General features: G+C 35.8%; 1 protein-coding gene across 2 annotated transcripts in view; it reads right to left on the reverse strand.

Annotated features, from left to right (window-relative positions):
• Positions 1 to 26,732, reverse strand: part of GAS2 (growth arrest specific 2) — a 155,043-nt gene that overhangs the window by 100,264 nt on the left and 28,047 nt on the right. Inside the window, exons 1-3 of one of the 2 annotated variants that reach the window (XM_060104425.1) lie at positions 23,410 to 23,593; positions 15,332 to 15,496; positions 4,829 to 4,950 (exon numbers count right to left, since the gene is read on the reverse strand). In XM_060104425.1, the coding sequence (XP_059960408.1) occupies positions 4,829 to 4,950; positions 15,332 to 15,476 (267 nt within the window). In that variant the 5' untranslated portion in view covers positions 15,477 to 15,496; positions 23,410 to 23,593. Of the gene's footprint in view, positions 1 to 4,828; positions 4,951 to 15,331; positions 15,497 to 23,409; positions 23,594 to 26,732 lie in introns of those variants that run through there. The other variant, XM_060104427.1, reaches the window with a different exon arrangement.

The following is a 26,732-nucleotide window of genomic DNA, read 5'->3' on the forward strand; positions in this document are numbered from 1 at the left end:
CTTTTCAAGAAAAACCTTTTACCACTTCTACCATACTTTCTTGTTCTGTCAGAGACACCGGCAATACACACAAATTTCTGGATTTCTCTGAATTTAATCTTGGTAAGATGTTCTCTCAACAAAATGTGCTATTGATTTTTGAGGCAAAAAACTCTGATCTTTATGTCTTGTTTAATTCCTGGATGGCACAACATCCTGAGGTATTGCTATCTCACAGCTCAGAGAACTAGGTTTTCTTGATGGGCAAACATACTATAGGCCTTCTATCTGACTAGGATGTTCTTTCCCACAAACAAGGGCTGGATTCTACATTTAGACGGTGAATGTTCAGTTCCTTCCTTAGAGCATAATGTAGCATTCTACTAAGTAACAGAACTTCTTTTTTTTTTTTTTTTTTCTTTTCCCTTCATGTACTTCAAACCTGATCTAACCACCCAGAGCTCTTTGAAGTCAAAGGAAACTCTGAACCCAGGGAAACTGATGTCTGGGGTAGAGACTCTTAAGATAAATGAGACAAACAGATAAGAATGTTAGGAGAAAAGGAGAGGTTGAATCCTTTGAGTATTTTGCACCATGTTGATGCCCCAGTGGTTCAGAAAATCGTGTACACAAATCAGCAAGTCATGATTAGGAAAAAGAGAGTAATTATACAATAGCAAGTGAACTCTCTAGACCAGGATATGAAAGTTCATACAACAATGTAACAATTATTTTGTCTTGATTGGAGACACCAAGTAACTAAGGGTCAAAAAGCATAAAACCTAACCTTGAACTTATCACTTGTTTTGGTTTTCTCATCCCAATAGGATATTGGAAAGATTAATAGTTTAGATTTTTGCCTTTAAAGTTCCTCAGCTCGGGGAATATTAACATTTATATTTATAATAAATTGATCATATTATGGTACATATAAAGTAATCAAAATCAAACTACACATTAAATTGCTGCACCCTGGTCTCAAATACTTGTAACCCAACTATGGTCTAACTCTGTGAAATCTCTGCATTGCTTCCATGCAAAATGAGAAAATGCACAGGCTAAGATTAACTACTTAAAGCTAAAAACATAGAGAGGCTATTTTTTAAATTGATCCATTGATGCTTGGAAAGAAAGAATCATAGGATATAATTTATTTTCATTCAGGGTATTTTATCAAGTCAGAATAGGCTATGAGTCATGCATTTATAACTAAAATATTAAATATGTAAACTGTTTAACATATTTATTAAATTTACTTGCAAATATTAATAGTGTTTAAATCACTCTTAACACAGACATACTTCACACATACCAGACATAACTTACTCGCTCTAAAGTATTTACACAGCTGTAAAATCCCCAAATTAACTATCAATCAGGAAAAGTAAAAATATTGCTATGAGAATAAGAATATGAGATTTAAGCAGCTGGAAAAGAATTACAAAGGACTTCCTATAACGTGACTTTAGATGAGATCAAGTTTGCCGCTGATTTTTTTTTAAGTAATATTGTTTTAACATCTTTCTAAACATAACAGTTTCACTAATTCAGCAAAGTAATTGGCCAACTCATCTATCTTTACCACTATTGTCCCTAATTTCAAAATGCCCAGGTGGAAAATAATTACTTACATACACACGTAAGCAAACAATACTGTGATCTTAACATTGTAACCTCCAATTTGAAAGTCTCCTTTTTTCCTAAAGGAAATAGTCAATGTAAACCCAACTACGTGGGTCTTAGAAAATCTATTCTGGTTTAAACTTAGATTTAATAATAACAAAATATTGTAGAATATCATATAACAGCTATTTCTGTTTATAGACAAAGATGGGCTGAAGACCATGACTCTTGAGAAAATTATATTTATGAACAATAATAGCCATGAAGATATTAGCCATTTGGCTTTTCAACTTTTGAAAAATTTCTCATAAAATGCAAAAAAGAAAAACTAGCTGTCTTTCCATTTTTCATAAAGTTAAGCACATGCTATTTTGATTTAAGCTGCACTGGAAGTAAGTTGTGAAATATATGAATTTTGCCAAGGACACAGAAGGCAATTTAGTCAAGAGTAATTGTGTCAACTTCTAACTCAGAGTAAATTTGATTTTTTGAGCATTGAAAGTTAGGTCATAGTGGGTTTTTTTAAACCTACACTTGTTTAATAATGATGGTTGAATTTTTATACTAAAACATTTATCATCATCAAAGTATTACTTGAGTTTTTTATTCAATTAAACAAATGGTTTAGGGTCAATAAATGAAAGGAAAATTTCCTTTGTTTCTTTTTATGTTTTACAGTTTTATTATAAAACTAATATAATTTGAAATAAATGTTTCAAAGGAAACAGCTAGCAAACTCCTGACTCATACCTATCCTCAATATTACATAGTACTATGGAGATTTGGGGCAAATGTATCAATACCTGTATTTACATATAGTAGCTATCACATTAACTATAAACTTTTACAAGGTACTTATTTTTTTCTTCTAGTTTCCTCTAGTTAATCTAAAATTCTCATCAGGATTTCTTAACTCAAATGCATAAGAGAGGTAATATTTACCAATAGTCTTTTTTGTGTAATGCTCTTTGGCAGGCATAGATGCAAAATTATTAATCCTATTTTAAAGATCAGAAAACTAAGGCTCAGACACATCCACTCAATAGATAATAAAACTAGAACCCAAGCAAAATGTGTTCAACATCAAAGCCTTTATGCAATAGACTAGTGCTTTGTGGGCTATCTTACTCTTGACAGTCTTATAATTCTATTCAGGGATCTTAACTTCTGTTTTAAAAAGCAAAAGTTGACAAAATAAACAAAATCAGAGAACTGTGCCTTAGTAGAGTTGCTTATTCTTTGTTACTAGGAAGGATTCAAGATCTTAATATGGAGGCAATGAGCTCTCTTTCCTCAACAATAAATAATACAAATAGAGGTTGCAGGACCTATACAATATTAAGATAATGCTTTCAAAAATCTGGGCACAACCCTTTTGTTTCCCTCTGTTAGTTATTTTAGAGTAAATTTTCTATGCAAATTGTCCTCCTACTATGCATTATGTTTTCTCATTAGTGAACTGAAGTAAAAGCCAGTTACATTACAATGGAAGACACAGCAGAAGAAAAATCAGTTTCCTAACAGTCCTAACATTTTCTGCATTTTCATAAGCAATCTCTTCATGTCTAAACTACGCATAGTGAACCAAAGTGAGAGAGCATTAGACTTGGAAAGGGGACGTCTACGTCAAGTTCTTGCTATGTCACTTACTAGCTTCGTGATCGTTCATAAATCATTTAGTCTGCATCTAAATGCAGGAAAAAGAAAATGAACTCAGCGGTTCCCAAACTTTGCTGCACATCAGATTCACCTGCAGAGCTTTTTAGACATCCCAATCCCCAGGTCCTTCTCCATAGGGATTAAATCAGAATGTTCAGGTAAAGGAGCCAGGCCCCATAGTTTTTAAAGATCTTCAGGTGATTCCTCTGCACAGCAAGGTTTGGGAGCCAATGAGTTAATTAACATTTTCACAGAGCTTCTTTTATTTTTTTATTTTAAAAATTTTTTAATTAAAAAAATTTTTAAACATCTCTATTGGAGTATAATTGCTTTACAATGGTGTGTTAGTTTCTGCTTTGTAACAAAGTGAATCAGCTGTATGCATACATATATCCCCATATCCCCTCCCTCTTGCGTCTCCCTCCCACCCTCCCTATCCCACCCCTCTAGGTGGTCACAAAGCACCGAGCTGATCTCCCTGTGCTATGTGGCTGCTTCCCACTAGCTATCTATTTTACATTTGGTAGTATATATTAGTCCATGCCACTCTCTCGCTTCATCCCAGCTTACCCTTCCCCCTCCCCATGTCCTCAAGTCCATTCTCTATATCTGCGTCATTATTCCTGTTCTGCTTTTAAGATGGAAAAAAAATGAAGAGGCTTTGTATGTTATGTAATACTTTACAGAGCAATATAAAATATTATCCCCAAACTAACTACAGCACTATAAAAAGAAACCCATTGTTTCAGGGAGCTTTATCTTTTGTTTAGATTTTAGTTCGGTAATCATAAAGAAATTTGACATAAATAATCAGTTTTACTTTTTTTTTGCCAGAGTTGCATAAAGTTTAACAGCTTTTCCTTTTTCTTTTAAGCTGTCTTCAACAATATTTTAACCTCATTTTTTCTTACCTCTTTTTCTTCTCTGTCTAAAATTAAGAAAAGTAAAAAAAAAAAAAAATTAAGAAAAGTGTCATCTACCTTGTTCCTTTCAAAAAATATCAAACACCACACTTTTATTATGTGTTTATAATAACCAGGAAAAATATTAGAACAATGTGCAGAAAGGAAATATGAGCAGTCAGAAAGAAAATAATTTGTTCAAAGTTACTTAGTTTAATATACTACTTACTTTAAAAGAGCAAAATATTATACACTCCAGATATTTTGTTCCAGTATTCAGCCATAATAATCTATCTGGAAACAAAGACCTATTCAGTAAATCTTTCTTGGCCAGATTTTGTTCGTTGCCTGATGACATAAGTTATTCTTCTGTTAAATTTTTAATCAATATATCAGATTCAACCAGTTTATATACAGCATTTGTTTTGTATTAATACCATCAACTTCCATAACCTTCTAGTTAATTAGACTTATTGAAAGGATTATGTAATTTATATAATTAGAGTGCAAATAACATGTTACCTAATTAAAAAGCACTCTCTGTGTTTCATTAATAGAGGACTTAGTGCATCCATTCACAACAAAATCCTCAAACTCAATTCATAAGCTACTACAAATGTAATCCACCATCTGACAGTGACTGATTTTGCCTTGGGATCTTTTACCTTGGGGGGCTTGTTAGCATCCATGCTCTCTTTGAATTTCTCCTGCACAGTTTCTGCAAGTTGACAGAGCAAGGCACCATTATCCAATTTCTCCATAAAAGTTTCTGCCGTAATCTCCTTCCCTGCAATAACAAAAAGAAGCATTATAAAAACACAATCATTCCCCAACCCAAATGTGACATTCATGCCAACATATGCAGTTTTTATCACCAAAATTCCAATTCTAGCTGAGTTACATATCTGAGATAGGAAATCACTGGAAAGAATGGTTTCTTTGGAATTTTACGTTTTTCAGTTACTTTAGCCTGTAAGGCAAGAGCATAAAGCAAAACTGGTATTTTGTGTTGTGTATACGTCTTTCATCACAAGAACTCCATAGCTCCCCTTTAATATAAAATAGAGCCATAGTATATCAAAAATCAACCACCATTGGCAATTTTAAGAGTGTGGCCAATGCATAAAACCACATCTCTATGGGCTTCCCTGGTGGTGCAGTGGTTGAGAGTCTGCCTGCCAATGCAGGGGACACAGGTTCGAGCCCTGGTCTGGGAAGATCCCACATGCCGCGGAGCAACTAGGCCCGTGAGCCACAACTACTGAGCCTGCGCATCTGGAGCCTGTGCTCTGCAACAAGAGAGGCCGCGACATTGAGAGGCCCGCGCACCGCAATGAAGAGTGGCCCCCGCTCGCCACAACTAGAGAAAGCCCTCTCACAGAAACGAAGACCCAACACAGCCAAAAATAAATAAAAAAATAAACAAACAAAAAAACCACATCTTTAAATTCCATTGAGTTTGTTTTCCTGATGAAGATAATACAGGTAAAATTAATGCAAGTAAGAAGCTCTCTATAAGAAAGCACTGCCCCTCTAACCACTCTTCCCCTTCCTGATGCAGTGCTTGAACTGTGGAATTATTAGGTTCAGATCTCTCTGCTTTTTTTTTTTTGTCTCCTCACAACCACTCACAGCTTCAATTACTGCTCTTATGAACATGATTCACAGTTGTCCATCCCTGCCATTTTATTGGTTAAAAGTTATTTTTCTTCTTTCTTATATGCTCCCAAAGTATATTTTCTTTCTTCTTTTTTTTCTTTTACTTTATAACAGCTTTATTGGGATATAACTCACATTCCTTACAATTCACCTCTTTCAAGTGTATAATTCAATGACTTTTAGTATATTCACAGAGTTGTGCAATTACCACCACAGTCAATGTTAGTACATTTTTATCACTCCCCAAAGAAACTGTACACTTTAACTATCACTCCTGTTGGCTCCATTCCCCACCCCCCAGGCTCTATAAAATCATTAATTTCTTTTTTGTATGTTCCTCAAAACTCCTTCCCCTGAGCTCTCTCCTTTTCCTGGTATTGTATTTCTCTAAGTTTCAGAATATTTTATTTCCCTGTCTTACTTTCCTATAACTTATTAGTCACAAGTCCTGTAGATTCATGCTTCCTTCTGTTTCTAGAACCATAATCTTAATTTAAAAAATTCATGGGGGCTTCCCTGGTGGCGCAGTGGTTGAGAGTCCGCCTGCCAATGCAGGGGACGGGGGTTCGTGCCCCGGTCCGGGAAGATCCCACATGCCATGGAGCGGCTAGGCCCGTGAGCCATGGCCGCTAAGCCTGCGCGTCCGGAGCCTGTGCTCCACAACGGGAGAGGCTGCAACAGTGAGAAGCCCGCGTACCGCAAAAAAAAAAAAAAAAAAAAAAAAAAAAAAATTCATGACCTGATACCTAAACTGTAGCAGCAACAACAATGGCTAGTCCTCCTATCCTCAACGTCTGCATTCAGAACATACCATAATCCCTGCTAAAATTAATATTGTTAAACACCACCCTCACTGAGCCAATCTTCATCTTTATTGCATAGTCCCTAATCTTCTCCTCTATGTAAAAGATGAAACAAACCCACTTTACCCAATATCCAAAGTCCTCTCATATGCCGCTAATCCACCTTTCTATTCTAACTTGCTTACACCCTGCTCCTTGGTCTGCACCCTGCCTTCCCAGTTCCATGGGCGGATCTTCCCATTTCCACTCCCATGCCTTGGTCCAGGCATGGCCCCTTCCTGTAACAGCCCCCTATCTTCTATCTGCCTGGCCACATTCTACTTTCTCTTTAATCAGAAATCCAGAAAGATATTCTCCCAGTGTACATCAATCTCCTTCCTATATGGTCATACTCAGGAGTATCACTCACTCTGGCACTCATCAAACTTCTTCTATGGCTAATAACATGCTTTGTACAAAGTTCCTGTCATCACCAGTACATTAGAAACCTCTTGAGGTATATTGTTTTGTGTGTGCATTACTACAGAGGTAAGCATAATGTTACTTACATAGAAGGCACCTAGTAAACACGTTCAGTGAGTACATGAATTGACAAATGAAGAAACAAACTCTTGGAAAACTTTGAGAAAATGTTGGGTATTATTTCTGTTAAAAGCAGTTGTTAAAGCAAAAGGAAAAAAAGGAGGTATTTTAAAGTTTTATACTGAGAGTCATAGGACTACCTTTTATCTTAAGAAAAATGCATGCAGCTCAATTCCATGAACACTTAAGATAAATGTAAACCAACTGGAACAGCAGATATACTACTGGCTTAAAGTTAAACTCACAATATCTAATATATTTTGTTTTTAAGAAACATCTGTTTGAAATGATTTTTTTACAGTTTGGGGGGAAGGGCAGGTGAAGGAGGAAAAGGAATTACTTTTTTTATGTTCTTTTTTCCCTACTGGATAGTTCACATTTTAGCCCTCAGTTAGGATAATGACTTCTGCAGGTGGCAAAACATCAGTAGCTCTAAGTACTCACCACAGAGGTAGCCTATACAGAGTTATTATTATTTCAAAATTGTATGCAGCTTAACTCAATTAAGGAATGAAAGTAATAGTCTCAAGATGCAAAAAAGCCAGCACAACAGAATTTGTATTATGCATTCACCATATTGGCTTGCATTTTCTAATGATAATAAGTTATTTACAAACAAGCATAAAAATAAATATTAGAAATATTTTTTAAATTATCAATTATATTTCAAGGTAAAGAAGGCAAACTTTACGTAAACTGTTGAATGATTCCTTTATAAATTACTTATAAGATTTTCTACATTTGGAAGAGGACTTTAGGTATTATTTCATTAAGCTACTTGAAAATTTAAAGATTCTATTCATAATGTCAAGTGATGAGATGATTACAAAAAATTTACAAGAACTTGTAAATTATAAAAAGAAAACTGGCTTTCATTAAAAAGCCATTAGCAATTTACCAAAAGGAATGATTTTTACTTTTTCTGCATTATACCTGAACAAATTTTTGTTATCCTGCTTTTCATGAATACTTGAGGAATTTAACATTGAACATCTGTACCTAATGAAAAATATATTAGGTCTCAGCTTTCAATTCTGTATATTTTATAGCTCCAAAAGGTGGATTTTTTTTTTTTTTTTGGCTAAAGCAAACGCTATTACATACTTTATGGTTGAAATGTACTGACTCAAATGAAGGAAAAATGCAAGACAGAATTTTTTTTAAACCTTCATATGTAACATTTTCCATCCAATGATTAAGAATCATAAAATATACATTTTAAATGTACTGTATAATTTTAAGAAATCAGTTATAATCCTTATATGGGATGATATATTATCATACTCTTTATTCCATTAATATTACCAAAAGTATATAAAAAACTGAATATAAAGTTGGCTGAATTTAATCATGATGAATCCACCAGAATAGGCTATGAATGACTAATTACAGTTTCTCAAGTAAAAGTTATACACAGTTCAATCTCTGTCAGACAGAATCAGATCTTCTTTAATATAAATTGTGTAGCCGGTTTGAGACATTAGACTATAAATGCTAGAAACAGTAGGATTCTGGTATCATAGAATCATTTCTTCCCCAATCCCATCTTTCCACGTTTTTGGTATATTTAGTGAAAGAAGGGGCAATGAATGGACACAATTAAATTACCTTGGAGTGCCGACCCATACTGGGTTGTCTTTATTATTGACTTGAAGGTCAACCCAAAATAGCCAAGTCTAGAAAGAATATCTTTACTTCCTGGGTTCATAATTGTGAACTTAGATCTTCACATCATCAATTCAGTCATGACTGACAGCTTGCCAGTAGACAGAGATCAGGTGGTTTGGTTAAATATTGTGATTAGTCATTTCCTCTTAAAATATGAGGACACAATGATATGAAATAATCATGTGCCTGAAATATTTTGTCAGGTATCTAAAATCAACACACATACTTGTACATACAAGTGTATTCCTCCCAGAAATGTAAGCTTGCCACAATTTCCATAAAGATTATCCCTTTTATCTTCTATTTTGCTGCGAAAGAATGTTTTCCTCCTAGTAAGTTAGCAGTACTACACTCAGTTTCCTAAAGATATGACAACATCTAATAATGATATTTAACATTTGAGTTCTTACTATATGCCAAGCACTTTACAAGTATTCATGTTTTTAATATTTTTACAAAACTGCGAAGTGAGTGCTTCTATTATGTCCATTTTACAGATGATGAAGTTGATGTATTTAGGTTAAATAACTTGCTTAAGCTCACACAGTGAAACTGGCTCTTTAAGCCAAGAAGTCTAGGTTTAGAGTCTATGTTTTTAGCCACCAGTCTTGGTTAGTTAAATCAATATTTGCTGGATACACAAATGACTTTTCTATAACAATGCACTCTCTCTAATGCAGTTGTCTTTTTCTTTGTAGAAAATCTACAGAATTTTTCTCTCTAGAAACTCCTTCAGAAAAAAACAAAACAGTGTAGGGCTGAAGACAGTGGTGCTGAGAAATGAATAGCAAGCCACCTTGCTGATGATTGGAGAATGAACGAGAATAGCATTCAGGCATGCTCTGTTATGTAGCCTGATTCATTGCATAAGAAAACTAGTATATTTTATCTATAAGGGTGATCTAGATATGATCAAACTCTACTCCAATCTCCACTGTACCTCTCAATCACAGTCTATTTCTCCAATTAGAGAACTTGAAGCAACTCATCTGCTATCTTAACTCAAATTAGTCAGTGTTTTAAGACAAATATAAAGGTTGTGAGATAGGAAATGATTGATTATATCCAGAAACCCTAGATCAGCACCTGCTCCACACTGATTCAGAGTCTACCCTGTATTTGTATCAAGAAAAGACAAAGTCGGTTCTGTTGGAAAAGTTGGGTAAAACATTAGGGTGTAACTGCTCTGAAAGGTGTCAATTTGTGAACATAGACTTGATTCTTTAAATTTTTGAACTAGCATAAGACACCACCTTTCCTAAGAAAATTTTATTGACTTCTTCAAGAATATGAGAAGTCTGCAGGACAAGTATCCAGTAAAAGGACTTTAAGAAAAAAGAAGAGAGCTGTTCCAAACTCATTAGACAGCAGCAACTCCAGTAAATAGGTGTTTAACTTTATAATGCTAAAAATAGGTTTTTTTTAGAAATAACTGAATTAAGGAAAACATTACATATTGATCATACTATGCATATAACAACTGAATTTTCCTTTATGTGCATGTAGGAAAGTCAGAGAAAGGGACAATCACCATAACATCAACTGTCATAATGCATTTCTAAATACTAGTAAAATCAATTTAGCTTAACTTGATTTGTAATACATTTTTTGATTTATGCAAATTCCCTGCATATATCCAAACACATATGCCTACATCTTAAGGATCTAAAATCCTTAAGAACAATATCAATTTCTGTGATGCTTAACAACTACAATCTTTTCTCAAAATTATACTCCCATGTGATTCGTGTAGTGTTATTAAACAAATACGAATTGAAGATAAAGGTCATTTTCAAATGATTAAAGAAACATAAAATAAATAAACAATCTGAGAACATCTATGTTAGTATATTCATTTCAAAATTAAACTAACAACAGTCTTCAATAGTCCTTCAACAATCATGAAATCTGTAGAGTGTGCCTCATCTATCTGAATGATGAGTAGTTGCTATAATCTGGGACTGTTAATTTAATTACATGCTGTTTATTCAAATTAACAAGTTTTTCTCCAAGATTTATTTGTATAATCATTTGATGTTCAAATATGTCCTAAGGACATAGTTAATTAACAAATGGGCAATAGCTAGTTCATGAACAAAAATAACAAAACAGAAAGCCTAAAATAAAAATTAAATGTGTATATTTAATGTATAGCAGGGGACAATGGCCAGAGAAATGCTTTAGAGGCAAGATTCTCTTGATTCAGGTTTCTTTGTTGTCTTTTCTGAATGTTGGTCATAAAACTCCACAGTGTCAACTATTATCAATAGAAAACATACTTGGACTACAAAGATATGTAAGTAGTCAATAAATATCACAGGATGATTTTCTCATGAATCAGACTGGTATGCTACCACATAAACAAATCCCAACCATCATGACAATTTATTTAACTCAACTAGTTAACTTATAAAATAGTTTTTATATTCTAAAATATAAATTTTAGTTAGTCTAAAAATTTGCTATTGCAAATTTGCTATTGCTGCTTTAATTTTATGCTGAGGAATCTAAAGCGCTATTATTGTTACTGATTAAGTAAGTATATAGTACTTGAAAATTACAGTATTATGCCTTCATATTTGGCAAGAATGTGAATATTGGTCTATGAACCAATGAAATAATTTTCTTCTCTATCAAATAATTTTTATCCTCCAAGAAATCTGAATGTAAAGTGAGCGTTCTTTAAAAAATTCCACCTTTCAATTGACATTTTATATGTAGGACCAGAAATACCTGAATTTAGAATATCATTACTACTTTTTTTGAAAGGCAAAAAAGGAAAAAAAGTTACATTTTAGTCAAGTATTGCTAGAAAGAAATAGGAAATCTTTCCACAAGTAAGGTCCACACTACAATGGCAAAGTCTAGTTAAAAGCTTTAATTTAGTATGTGAATTTCCACCTCACCAAAAAATTCAGATACTTTATCTAGAGACCAGATCAACTTTGAAACTACCTTCAAGATATCTCTAACCTTCAAGTAGATAAGAATGGAGAATTGAAATAGAGCTGTATAATACAAATTTGCAAATATTTCTGAGGCAACAAAATGAACAGTAAGAATTTTAAAATTTACTTTAATGACTCCATTTCTAAAATACGTGAATACTAAATGTATCTATTATGTGTAGTAAAAATATCTTGTCACATAGCCATACATTTTTTCTCTCTTCCTTATTATCACCATTCTAGTACATAACATATTTTCTTACCTCTGAATGTTTTACCACTTTAAATAACCTCAAGATATTGGTCTACTTTCCAAGTTACCATGAGGATATTTACTTGAAATCTATCATCTACCTACTTTTATGAATTCAAGTTAACAGAAAGTGACATTTTACTATATTTTGAGATTCTTTTTTTTTTTATTTTGAGATTCTTTTAAGATTTCTTTTCTGAGAAAATTTCACAAGCCGTCAGTTGCTTCTGTGTTACCAATAACTGGCATTATGAACATTAGCCTTTTTATTCTTTAAAAGAAAGATTATTCATTTACGTAAACTGTTTTCTCCTTGTTTATACATATTGATGATTTCAAACTGGGTCTCAAGAGATGGATTTCTTGGAAACTTAGACTTTTGGAACTGGAATGGACATTAGAGATCATCTACTCCAAACCCTTCATTTTATGGTTGAGGACACTGAGCCCAGAAAAGATAGCTGAGTGACTTTGGGCAAGTTTACCAAGTGAGAGAGCCAGAATCAGAAGCCAGGTCTCCTGACACCAGTTAGGAGCCAGGCCTCCTGACTTTTAGTCCAAGGATATTTCCATTACACATACACTGACTCTCTATTCTTTGAGGCTGTCTTGGGCTGCTCACACTGCTCAAGCTACTTTGTAAATGATCACATTCACCAAATAAAATGCTTTTGATGACAAGTCATGGGACTTTGGAACACACCTGTGTAATCAGGCTATACTCATAATCATGATTTCCCCCTGCCTGGAACATCTCAGGGACTCCTCGTCGAGCATGCAATAAATTATAAGCTCCTCAACATGGTCTTCAAAGCAGTATACGCTCTAGCCCCAACAAATCTCATGAAAGTCTCCCCCTCTTGATCTACACTGTTGACACTAGCCTTTGTTCAGTTCTTCTAAGGCACCAAACTCCTTCCTATCCCACACGTGCCATTCTTTCCACACAGCCTTTTCTCCCACACTTTGTCTAGCTATTAATTATTCTTCAGATATCAGTTTTAAATATAAGACCCCTTAAAAAGGAATTCCCCAAGTCCTCTGATCATTTGCCCCATTCCCACCTCCTTGTTTTTACATTCTTATTGCAACCTATATCTTTTAGTGTTTATACCAAGTCCAATTAATGATTTATTCAGTCACTTATTTATATTAATTTCTTGTTCAATCTACTCCAAGCTCTATAAGAACAGGCACTCTGTCTATTCTTAGTCACCACTCTACCCTCTAGCACTTAGCAGACTGTGCTGAAACACAATAAACACAATAGCTAGTATATTTACTATAGCTAGTTGATTACTATGTGCCAGGCCTTGTTCTAAAGCTGACGATCTTACTTGACTCTCCAACAATCCCATGAGGTTGGTACTAGTATTATATGTATTTCACAGATGACGAAACCCAGGCACAGTGCGTTCAGATACTTGCCCAGTATCACAGAGCTAGTAAGTGATGGAACTGAGATTTGAATTCAAGCATTCTGATTCCAGAGTCCATTTTATTCAAATAATTATTATGCTGATGTACACCCAAATATTTGTTGAATAAATGAATGAACTTACTCACCAAATCAAATTAATCATTTCACTGAACTATATAAATGGAATAACACCACCACATATAGAGTTTATAATATGTCAGGCACTAAGTAGTATACATATTTTAATTATTTAATCTCACAGCAACCCTACCATCATTACCACTTCATAGATGAGGAAACTAAAGAACAGAGAGATTAAATAACTTGCTCAAGATCATATTGCTAGTTAAGTGGCACATCTGGTGTTCAAACACAGGCAGTTTATTCCAAGTCTGTGCCTTAACTTCTATACTGCCATGCTGTGACAGCCCATATCTGAAAACAGCTCAAAGTTAATAAAATATTAATATAACAACAATTAGTGAACATACAAAAGAGGGAGGAAACCCAACTGTTTAGGCTAAATTGACATCCTCTGTATAATGGAGATAAATAAAAATGTTTTTCCCTTGTATAAATGAAAGGTAGCCCTTCCTTCTGGTGGATATCACTCCATAGCACAGTGAAGGGTCTTTCTGGGGAGTGATGGATGTGAAGGATGCCTTCTGCATTTCTTCTCTTACCCTTTAACTGGGCTCCCTTGCAAAGGGCACCACCTGAGTTTCCATATGCGGTAGCCCTGGTTAGACTACATAGAATTGTCAAAAGCATGTGCACACAGTAAGGAAAAAGGAAAGATCTAACTCTAGGGTAAAGGCTTAAAAAATGCAAAAGCAATGTAAAAATCCAGAGCCATGGTGAGCAAAAAGAAAAATCTTGCTAAAATGTGCTAAAACCTTGTCAAACCTTGCTAAAATTACAGATGCACTATGCTCTTCACTAAACTCTTCAGTTTCATCAGCTAGAAAGTGACGATAACAACACTTACCTTGAAGGAATCCTTTCAATAATAAAATAATATTGGTGAAATCCTTTCTGTAAATGATAAAGCACCATGCAAATTCTATGTTTACTCAATATTCAAATCTTATAAACTCTATAAGGATCCTTTTCTCAGGTCTTAAAACAATTTTGTTCTCTGCGAAAAATTACTAGTGAAAAAGCATTGCTTTATATGATGATCCTTTGAATGTATGACTCCACTTTGCACATGGTTGAAATTGTATACTCTGAATATGCCAGCACAACAGAAACAAAAAAAGAGGCAGCCTTAGCATGAGGTAGCATTTTTCTCTAAGGTCGTCCTTTTGGAAGAATACTTAAAAACAAAAGTGTAATGAAAAGAAAAATTTTAGTTCAAGGTTGGATGACTCCTGTCAGCTCATTTGGACAAAGGATAGATGTTATTGTTCCAGAGTCTGGGTATTCAGCAGTTTTAGAAGGTGTGCTATAAAAGTAGGGCAAAGAAATCTAGCTTTAGAAGCCAGATTTCACAGACTGTGGCCCGTGTGCAGTGTCAAAAGAATAGGCCAAACTGGTCAGTTGCATGAAAGAAAAGTAAAAATAAATCAGGTCAGCAAGGGTGTAGATGAAATGAGCAATTTGACCACACAGTTACAATGCATGATATTGGAATTACTAAGCACAGTTAATGTGAGAGACATTGGGAAATTCATTTAAATTCTCTATATGCTTCAGGTCTCCCAGATGCAAAATGCAAATAATGAAAGTCTTTCTTTCTAAAGTGGTGTCATATGCTTAGGAGAAGGACACTACATGAGCAGGGAGAATAAACCTGTTATCTTTGATGACAAAATGAGATCTTATAACCTTACCTAACAGATTGGTTAACCACAAGGCCAGATCTTCTTTCATCGGTAGCAAATTAGCTTCATGTCTGCTGGCCAGCCACTGGCTATACTGATGCATATCAGAGAGGCCAGGTCCACTGCGTACCTTTGGGTTCAGAGCAGTGCACATTATTTGTCCACTTGTAATACCTGTTTTGGAAACAAAAGAGCAATTGCTTTTTATACAATCTTCTCTTGTTAAAATCTCACTGCCAATGACACAGTAAGGAATATGATCTGTGGAAGTTTGGATGACAAGTCAGGTTATTAATTATTAAACCCCCATGAAACACTGTTTGCTTTACTTGTACTGGCCCTGTCACTTTTGACCACCTACTTGGTAGGAAGCAGCAGCTGTCAAAGGTCAAATAGAAAAATCAAACAGTAAGCTCTCTGCTTGTGTAAAACATCATATTTGGAAAAATGACAGTTTCTAAGGAAAGAAATTCTACTTATTCAAAAACAATAAAAAGTGGTTGATTAAAATTTTGGTATCTAAATTGTAAACTCCCATTGTTTGGGTTAATTTTTGAAGCCATCGATTTCCACAGAATTTTAGGACTGAATACTAGAAGTGACAGTATTTGCAAAATTTCTTATAAACATATGACCACTACTCTTAAAACTATTACCTATGAGATTAAGCACAGCCCTTGGTTCTTTGCAGATGGCCAAGTAATCATGTACTTACACTTTAGAGAATTGGGTGGGACATGGGGGAGTGTGTCCTTCTAGAGTCCCTACCACTCTTCTCTTATTTTACAGTTAATGAAAACAAAACCAAAGAGGAAGGGTGACTCAACCAAGATCATATAGCTAGATCATGGCAGAGTCAGGCTTGAACTTGGGTCTTTACTCTAAGACCATTACTATTTTCAGAATGACACATTTTACAAAATAGTGTCATCAGGAAACCACGTTATAACCCAGGAATTACACCGTAATTCTAATAAATATCGTCACAGGTTTTCTTTTGTCATACTTTGTACCTTCTCATTTCGTATGTTTTGAATACTAGGGTTTGTTTGTATTCATGTTTAGCAAAGACGTAATTACATTACATATCTTATATCTACACAGTAAGGGATGATTTCACTAACCTATGAGTAACACAGTCTTCTATGTGGGTTGCAGAAAAGATGTATGAATATATATATATACTTGGCCTTAAATGTAGTACTATTGTATGCATTATTTATAGGACCTAAGACTATAGATGTAATATTGGAGCAGGAAGGTAATAAACTCATAAGTTTATGTGTAGAACTCCATTCCGTATGCAAATAGTGACTATAAAATAACCAAATGCATTATGACTGAATGAAATGAAAATGAAAATGTTTGCAAATGACAAAAAGTAAGATTTATATGATATAATGGGGTTTTCAGCTATATTTATTACTAATGGTAGTTTAAGTTTACCAGTATAAGTTGTATATACCCTTGTCAGTTTTATCATTTGAAAAGTTACATAACATTCTTTTCCAATTAATCTCAAACTCTAGTTCTCTTAGCCTAGGTTAATTTTTGTCTTTTAAAGACAGCTTTTAAACAAAATAAGACATTGGTGTTCAGAAAGCTGTAAAATGTGACAGTCTCACAAACATTTTGCTGTAGCATTAGAAAAGACTGCTGGGAGCATGATTAAACACCTAAAAAGTGTCATAAAGCTATAATTGAAAAGCACAGACAATTTAATTTCCAGAGAAATTATGCTTTGAAGTAATTTTTGCAGAAAAAAATTACTGTAAGTTTTCTTTGAAAACACCTTCTATAAATCTCTGTATATCTAGTCATCTAAAGTAATAACTAGTGAAAATGTGAAATATTTTAATATACCTTGTCATATGCTACTAAATTGTCATTACAGGGATCAGAAGATCACAATTGTCTTTTTTTTTTTTTGCAGTTAATCATGACATTATTCATATAAAGTCCTAAAGATTCTCCAAAACCTGTGACTAAACCAGAAGGCTAAAACATTTTTTGCCCCAGTTCTTTAAAAAATAGGTCCAACCCCAGGAAAACAAAACATTTCCCAGTAGTTGGTTAGGATTCCTACAGGCTAGCTAGCCTCAGAAACAAACATTTAAGTAATAATACATTTAAGCACATGATTCATACATTTAAATAACTAATTGAAATCTTAAAAGGGTTACCTCTAAAATGCCTTTCTTCTCAAGACACAATATCTCCCGCTACTTTCCTGAAAGTGAGATGTGGTAGTTCAGTAACTTTACCTACATCCTATTATGTTCTCTGCAACTTCCATTTAAGCATCAGAGTCCTATTTTGCTTTGTAAAAGCAAGAAGACACCTCAGATTCGTAAGCTCATTGTCCAGCAAAGAATTCATCAAGGGATAGTTTACAGTAAGCCTAATGGCATATAACAGTTTCAGTGAGCCAGAGGGACACAATCTGTCCCCTCAATGTTTCTAAACAGTGAAGTTTTTATTTTCCTTGACAGTGGCACATTTATTTCTCATGTAGTCTGTCCTGTATTTTGCCAGAAATGTAATTTAAACTATCTTCTAATATTTACAGATGATCATTAAGTTAAAACAATAACTAAGCAATGTTTGTTACGCTGCTTTGTATATAATCAAAATTATATGTAAAGTGAAAAAAAAGAAAGAACAGAGTTATATTTTCCCAGGAGGCAAAGGTAGGAGAAAGAAGGCTTAGTGGGTAATTAGCATCCGATAGAAGTTAAACAATGAAACATATGCCAAATATGTAGACACCTAAAGTCACTGTCATAGATAGGGACTCTTCTGTTTAAGGGACTCTTCTATTTAAGTCCCTTTTGAAAAAAATTAGGATTTTGATCCAAATTCTTCTGATCCTTTTTTCACATTTTAAATCACCATCAAACTTGGCATGACTCTATGGTTTAGCTGAAAGTCATTACATGGTGGTCTTGGATTTAAATATAGCTGAGATATGAATAGAAAAGATGAAAATGGACCCAGCTAGCAGGATCAAAATTTGGAGTGTGAATTACCCCATGTTGAAGCAGTTTCCAAGTGAAATGATTAAATTGTGATGAACAAAGTTCAGATAAATTTATATTACCCAGATAAAAAGATCACTACAGGATTATAAACCTTTTATAATTTTCGACAAATGTTTAATCCATCTGAATGAGTTGAACTAGACCACAAAGAACAAATTACAAGAAAAAGGTCATTTCTGATCTTTTGAATTCATTCAAACATTTTCGAAAACAACCAGAGATACCAAGGGGTAGCTTTTAAGACAGGAAATGAAATGATACACTGACTTGAAGAAAAAAAAATAGGTTTTGGAGAAAGAAAAACTTCTTTTTTTTGTATAACATATCTAAATACTGAAAGATGTTACTATTAAAATTCATATAACCTAAATATTTAAAAAGCTTGATAAGTAACTTCAGTAATTACTAAGCAAAGCCAATCGCTTTGAAAAAACGAGTAAGGATTCAAATGCTTCTATGCCTTCTTCAGACTATGGCTTCTCCAAGCTTTATGGGTCTATCTAAAAATGGATAACTCAACCCTCAGGATTTGGAATTCAGAAAAATAAAACTTAAAGGGAAAAACATGCAGAAACTTAATACAGAATTCTTCAAAGAATGTGTGTGTGTGTATTTTTTTCTTTCTTTCCATAGAAGTGATTCTGGAATAACCATTATGAATATGATGAGACTTGAACCAGCCCAGGGGAAGAAGAAAAAATTAATGACTCCATAAGTAAAATATCACATGTTTAAAGATTCTGTTTAGTCTGTTGTTCCAGAATCCCAGTTGAAGACATAGTTTTGACTCTGAGGAAAAAGTATTCTTTTTCACCACCTAGAGGTGTGCTTCAATTATGACCAAGATGGTTTCTGGTTTATCTCTAGTCTTTGTTGCCATATTATAAAAAAAGTATCACAATATTCCATGGAAAATAAATTAGAAAGACAGAAAAATAAGAATAAATGATAAACATTATATCACTACTGTCTGATATGACATTCTGCTCAGAAGCATGATTAATAGAATATTAGAGCTGGAATCAGAAGTCCTGGGGTCAAATACTGGCTCTACTAACTGGCTATTTAGTAGTTGGTCTATCCTAGTTATATGACTCTTTTTCTTTGTACTTGAGTTCTCCAGTATGTATAATGGAGGTTAACACCTCACATATACGTGTGAAGATGAAATATTTGTGTCAGTATTTGGCATATATCTTACATTCAAAAAACACTAGCTAAATTGAAATCATCACCATAGGAAATATGCAGAAACAAAGCTTCCACTGACTTATTTTAAAAAGAAAAGAAATTCTGTAACAAAAATAGGAATATTTTGTAGAACTCTAGATAACTAAGAAAAGACAAAGGGCAGGGGGAGAAATGAAAACCGATAAAGAATTGATGAAATAAAACCATAAATAATGGAAAATCCCAAGTTTTCTTCATACTGAGAGGGATGAAACTCCCAGGATGATGAGTGAAATGCTGAACTCCAAGATGGGTAGTTTACATGTTTTTAAAAACAAATTTTGGTAACATATTATACTTCATTTTGGCATCAAAGACTCATAAGCTATTAAGAAAGGGGAATGCCATGCCTCTCAAAATAAATGTGAAAGGATGTCACCACACCCTTCCCCCCCCACAAAGACACCTAACTGTGGCCATTTAAAACAGAGTGCTAATGAACCCACAGTCAAGGGTCCCTTCACTAAAGGCCACCTTTGTTCTGATTTAGAACATCGACCTCCCCTCTGTCTAGTCAGTTTTGTGTGCTATGGGTGTGAAACAACTAAGAAAACAAAGTTTATAGGCCAATAACACTGTCTTTTACAATTAAAAAAATAAAAACACCTTAAGACAAACACCCTTCCATAATCTGGAAGGAGAAAATGCTATCATTCAAGCTAGACTCAAAGAATTAACAACCAAGGAGAGCTCTAGATGGCTCTTTCACCATTCTGAGTTCTTTATGCCTATGTGATTCACTTTGGCTGGCCAATAATATATCTACAAAGCTATATATTCTCAACCAATGTCATGAATGTAAAATCTTAACCTAAGAATCTGAACAGAAAATAAAAGTCCAAAATGTAATCAGAAAGGTAATTCTAGATCTTGTAAATGGACCTTCGCTTCTGGCTAAGGGGAGCAACTTGTCAGAAATTAAAAAGCGCTCAGTGTAAAGGCAAAATGACACTCGTTACTAGTTTTTCTAATTATATAATAAAATCTTTAAACTCAAATGGACCTTAGAAGATTTACCAGCCAAATTTCTGGTTATTAATAAGGGACTGGAAGCCTAAGACGTTTTGGCCAAAGTAACAAGTCTAGTTAGTCAGTCATTAAAAGCACCCTACTCAGCCTTCCTGGTGCCCAAACTCAAGGAATGCTAACTCTCTTCCAGGAATCTCTTTCTTATCTTGCAGCCCCATGATGATTTGTCTTGAACCAAATGATGGTATACCTACAATAATAATTCCTTCTCAAATCATGACCAAAAAATTAAGACTGAGTGGGAACTAATTTCTTATATTTTCTTGGCATTAGAGATTTTTTAGTTTTTTTTTTTCTTAATTATACTAAACTATTCTTCCAAACAATTTAGCTCAGGTTTCTGGACCCCTACCAGATTAGTTTCAAACTTAATTTGAATAGAAAATCATCTGAAAGTCATTAATTGATTAGGCTATTTGAGGACTTACATCAAAATTTAACCTAAGTTGATTAAGTAAATCTTAATTCATAAGAAGATGTTGCTCTGTGTGTGTCCACGTGTGTATTGTTTGCAATAAAAAGATTTCTGTTTTACATAACTATAGTGTAGTTGAGAGCTAGCAGAGTTCTACATTCTGTTGAATATATATGTACTCTCATGTAAGGGGAGAGCATTAGCAAAAACTCAGCTGATTTGACTCTGAAAACATTTAGGACAGAAGCATTACACAAGCGTCTTACTCTTTTTGCCAAGAGATATTTTCTACCTTTACTCTAATTCTTTTCTCTAGTCAGAAAACACTGAGTGGAAAATCTTGATAGTCGTCTAGGAGAAATTAAAAGAAACAGCGGGATCTCTGTGCCACCATATCAAAACCACAAAGATACCAAAATTACCTTAACATCAGCTCCAGTTTTAACAACTCCCTCTACAAACAAATTGTTAGAGCCTCATTATTTGGTTTCAACCAAGGTAACTTTGGCCTTCCAAAGGCTCCCGAAGTCTATAAATATAAAGCAGGCTTGCAGGCTTGAAGCAAAATTCTAAAATTATGCATAACATACTTAGGATTAATATAAGACCTGACATTCTTCCATACCTGCAAGTTTAACTAAAATTTCTTACCAAGATAACTAGGACACTCAGTGGCAATCACAATACCTTTTGCACCAGATGAAATAAATTTCGCCTTGTGAGTTTATTTCCCAGCGAAGCACAGTCCACATCACAAAAGTATGGTGTGTAACACTAAAATGAAGAACTAAGCCCCAAGTTCAGTAGCACACAGGCTGAAATGCAAGCTACCTTTCCCTTTCAGAGCCCACTCAGGGAACCGTGTACTAAAGCTGCAAGGTGCATTGCAAAGGCTGCCTGTCCCATGCCTCAGATATCTGCCCCTTACCTTGTCTTAGGCACTGAGAACCAGGATGCCCATGCTGGAGAGGACTGCCACAGTCACCACCTCCTCCTCCACAGTTAGGGGGGAGCATTCCTCGAGAAGGAACTCATTGATCAATTTCAAAGACAGGCTGGGCAAACCAGATCCAGCTGGAGTTAATCAGTGTCCACACTGCTAAGATGTTGGGGAAGAAAACCAGTGAGCCCGAGGCCTCCTCAGCCTTGTCTCTGTGAATCTCAGGGGATAGGTGAGGAGAAAAGGTGGATTTCCTCTGCCTGGCTGGCACCTCCGACCTGTCTGAGCCTTTATTTAACACTAGGAGGCCTAATGGGTGTTCCTGTGCACATGCAGATCTTATTTCCTGGGCATAAGATCTCCCATAGTTGATCTAGCTTTGTAGGAGAGGGTGCTTGGGGAGAGGGAGTTTACAAGAGAGACAGTAAAGTTTTGCAAACTCTTGACTGTAAGAGGATGAAGGTAAAGAAGGTGGGAGAGAGGAAAGGTTCTGATTTCCAAAAGGGTTAACTGGAGGAAAGTGGACAATCCCCCCGTCCCCCCCACACCCCCCCCAATTGTACTGAAAGGTAGAAAACAGAATCTGTTAACCCCTGCTTTTGCTTCCCCTCTATTCATGACAGTAGAAACTTCGGATGTCTGGACTAGGCTAATGGCAATTTATTAGGCTGATAGAATTTAATCTTGCCAGAATAGTTAATGCCTCCAAAGCCAAGTTGGCTCCTGTGCTCCCCAAATAATTTCAGATTTCAAAACCTTGCTCTTTGGACGAGAAGAACAATACCATGAAAAAAAAAAAAATCGCCCCAAAGGGGGTTGATTCATAGGCTAGCCTAGCGTTTGTTTATTCACGTAGCAAAAGCTCGACTCTGTCAAACTCATCAGTGGAAGAGAGCATCACCCCAAATCACGCGTGTCGCGCTCTTTCCCCCGCTCCCGGCCTCCTTGACTCAAGTAAAGCACTAGGATCAATCCATTAAGACCATCCCCCCTCCGCTTTCCTCTCCTCAATAAGGGACAACGCTGAGCATGCAGACAGAGACCCTTCTGCACGAATGCATATGTGTGTCTTTACAATCGTTGTGCTAATGAGAAATCCTCACTCCTGTCCCCGGTTGGCTGAGCCGCCCCAGCGGGTTTCTTCGTTGAGGCGGTCATTTGGACTGTTCCACAATAGGGATGAGGAACACATGGTCGCTTCCAGGGAGTCAGAGAGTCACCCACTGCAGTGACCACACACCGAGCGCCAGAGCCCGTCCGGCTGTCCGAGGCTCTCCACCCTTCCCAGCCGCGTGCCCGACGTTACTGGCGACGACGGCCCCCCTCCCCTGCCACCAGCCGTGAGGCAGAGGCCGGGACTCCGCAAGCCGGGCTGCAGAGCGCTCACGCCGCGGCGACGGCGGCGGAGAGCGGGGCCCGCCCGCCTGCTCACCCCCGCGTCCGGAGCTGGGCTGCTGGCGGCTCTCAGGGGCACCGGGGCTCCCGGCTCGGCTCCTGCAGCGTCTCGGGGCCGGCCCCCTCCCGGCGCGGGTCCTGCGGCAGCCGCTCTCCGCACCCCACCAGCCCGGCGGCAGCGGCAGCGGCAGCAGCTCCAGCCGCGCTGCCCCTCTTCATACTTCTCTGATGGCTCCTCTCGGTGCTGTTTGGGAAAACGATTTTTTCCCCCTGCCAGAAACAGATTTCCTACATTTCATCAGTCCACATAGACCGAGCGGAAGTAAAATGCTTACTTTTTCTGGTGGACAGCAAACGCAATTGACACTGATTTACCCTTCAAACGGGGAGAGATTGTATTACAAGCCCTTGGCAGCAATTCCGAGTTTGGGGCCAAGCTCCGGCCCCCTCCCGGTCCCCCAAACACTAACCTAAAGGGCGGGGGAGAGGACTGGGGAGGGGATCATATTTAACTCGGAGGTTTTAACAGAGTCAGTGGCTTTAGCACAATATTAAAATTGGGTGTTGGGAAAGTTTTGCTTTCCTGGCCAGTGATTTTGCAGACTCGGAGGCATGAGCTTGCCGGTAACTTCGGCCACTCTTCGTTCAAATTGAACAATTTGATTTCTTACAACTCCCTTTAAATATCAGACTTTAGAAGAGGCTGTATTTCACGGCTGTTTTCGCTTTACAAAAGGAAATACAGTTCCACCCTTCCTCCTCTCAGCCTCAGCTCAGTATTATGTTGAATGTCATAGACAATTTTCTCCAACTGTTGTTTATTAGGGTATGTATTCTGAGACGAAAAGTCTCCCCATGAAGCAGACAGATGTTCAAGTGTCTGCTTCGTCTCTAATAGACATGTGACCTCTTGTTGAGTGTCCTAATCGCCTCAGGTTACTACTTTCTGTGGAGTGTAGGTGAAAATGATCACACTTCCGTGGAGTGTAGGTGAAAATGATCACACTTTTTTGTTGTTGTCGTTTCCATGTTCATCAGTTTCACAAGCATTTCTATCCAATGATCGTGTGGCACAGGTATTCTAGTCCTCTCTTGGATATCATGTTTAAGACGGTGAGCAATGTACCAACACACCCAGCCCAGCCTCCCCCCCACCCCCCCAAAAAATAGAAACTACCTGTGGATGGATAATAGCAAAGTGATGTGGGTAATTTTAGATATAACTGAAAAAATGCATTTTGTACTTATTATTGCTTTCATCTGGAAATGGTTATTTGCTCTAAAACATCTAGAAACTGCATCAGTTCCTTGGTTGTAGTAGCAGTGCAAATAATGAAGAAGGGAAGAAAACAGATGGAAAAGTTTGGTGGTGCTGAACTCCAAGCTTTTTATTTTAGTTCAGTTGGGTACTGCAATTAGCTCCATATTCCTCCTTGGGCTTCCCGGAAGAAAGGGAAAAGAGCCATTCCTCATTTTAAGGAGAAACAGCATTACAAAAAGGCCTAACTTACTGCTTAGATATACATCAACGAGAACAACAAAACATACAGAACAGGTTACTGATGAATTTGAGCAATCATGTTGATAATAAAAATTTTCAAAATTTAACCAGATAGATCTGAGTGTTACTACAGGCCCAACAAAGAACTCTCAGTTTCTGAACCTATAAAATTTAAGTAAAATCAAACATCCTTGATAATTTTTCATGATCAAAATATCATCAGCCAATAAATGTTAATTTAAGTATTTTCAGGGTATATGAGTTCAAAAAGTTTAACACCTAGATTTTCAAAAGCTCATAGTCTCCTCTTCTTTCTACATAAATATTCTTGTCACATTATTCAATATTAACATTATAAAAAGCAAAGTGTAAAGACAATATTTTTGTTGATTAAGGGACAATGTTAAACCCAGTTTGGGAAAATAAGGAGGCTTCCAGAAGCTTTGGGAGAGCGTAATCATTCAAATTACTCCCTTTCATGCCCCTTTCTTCCAGGTATTTTTAATTTTAAATTCTGCCTTATATCAGATCCTCTGTCCTTTTTAGCAAAAGCCAAAAGGAAGATACTAGGAGAAATATGTGTTTTCTCCCTTAGCATCTATGAGTTGTGCTGAGTATTCTTTTGGTGACAAAAGAGAAGTCATACAAAAGATTTCTGAAGAGGCAGCAAAGTAGTGTTTTCATTTAAAATTTTTTCAGCATTCGTAACAATTTCCATTTGATCTTTATTTTGTGTTTTTGAAAATCAAATTTATACTTATGTATTCCAATCAGTCACTTATAAAAATTTGTCAGAAAATCTTTTCATCCAAGAATTTTCTTGCCTTGGTCTCAACCTAAACATATTTGTCTTAGGAAACCATAGTGCAACTGACTCAATGATAAGCTCCCTGATGTGAAGGTGAAGGAAGCGAATGCCTCAACTAACAGGGTGAAAAATGTCTAAATACATTCTTGAAACATAATGGCATAAAAAGGAAAAGTCAAGCCAAATTTAAAGAAAACATAGTATTGTTTTCCTTTTTAAGTTATCACAGTTTTGAAGACTTTATATTAAGAATTCCTGGGTTACTATGTTTTTCAGTGTTCTAAACCTTCAGCATCGTCTTCAATATGAACTGTGACTTTTTCTAAATGTAAATATATATATATATGTGTGTATATATATGAATATATACATATATGTTTAAAATGAGCAATAAAATTATTTTTTTCCTCATCTATAGGTTAGCCTCTCCTCACCCCTCACCCCTCACCCCCCACTCATGGAAATAATATAAACGCACTTATTCTGAAAAGTGGGACAAACCTTCAATAGATGATGGAGATTACCAGGAATTTTGAAATAAATAATGTGGGAAGAGACACTAGATTAAAGTAAAATAAATTTCCAAGGGTGACCAAGACATTCTTATATCCCTAAATAGCTTCGAAAGGGCACTTAAAGATGGCAAGTGATAGCTTTAGAGGCAAGTGAGAAAAATGATACAGAAAGCAGCATGAAGACATGTAATGGTGCTGAAGAAATGTATAAAGCAATGTAATAAGTGAAAACATTTATTTATGTTTTATTGAAATAGCTTATCAGTGATGTAAAATATGTTGATATTTCCCTACCTAGCTAGCATCTTGGCCCATGATACAGGCCTTCAGTTGATTTACACTGAAATAAACTTTTTTAAATCTCATAAGGCAAACAAAATGGATTTTATAAGTCCTAGTATGGAAATTACAAATACTGTTAGGGATAAAAAGTCAATGCTATTACTTTTTATCAGTATTCATGTATAAAACTGCAAAGAATGAATTAAATGGGAGAAATTTCACGGAAAAAGTTCAAGATATACTCTCAGTTTGAT

Source organism: Mesoplodon densirostris, chromosome 7, assembly GCF_025265405.1.
Source record: "Mesoplodon densirostris isolate mMesDen1 chromosome 7, mMesDen1 primary haplotype, whole genome shotgun sequence".
NCBI lineage: Eukaryota > Metazoa > Chordata > Mammalia > Artiodactyla > Ziphiidae > Mesoplodon > Mesoplodon densirostris.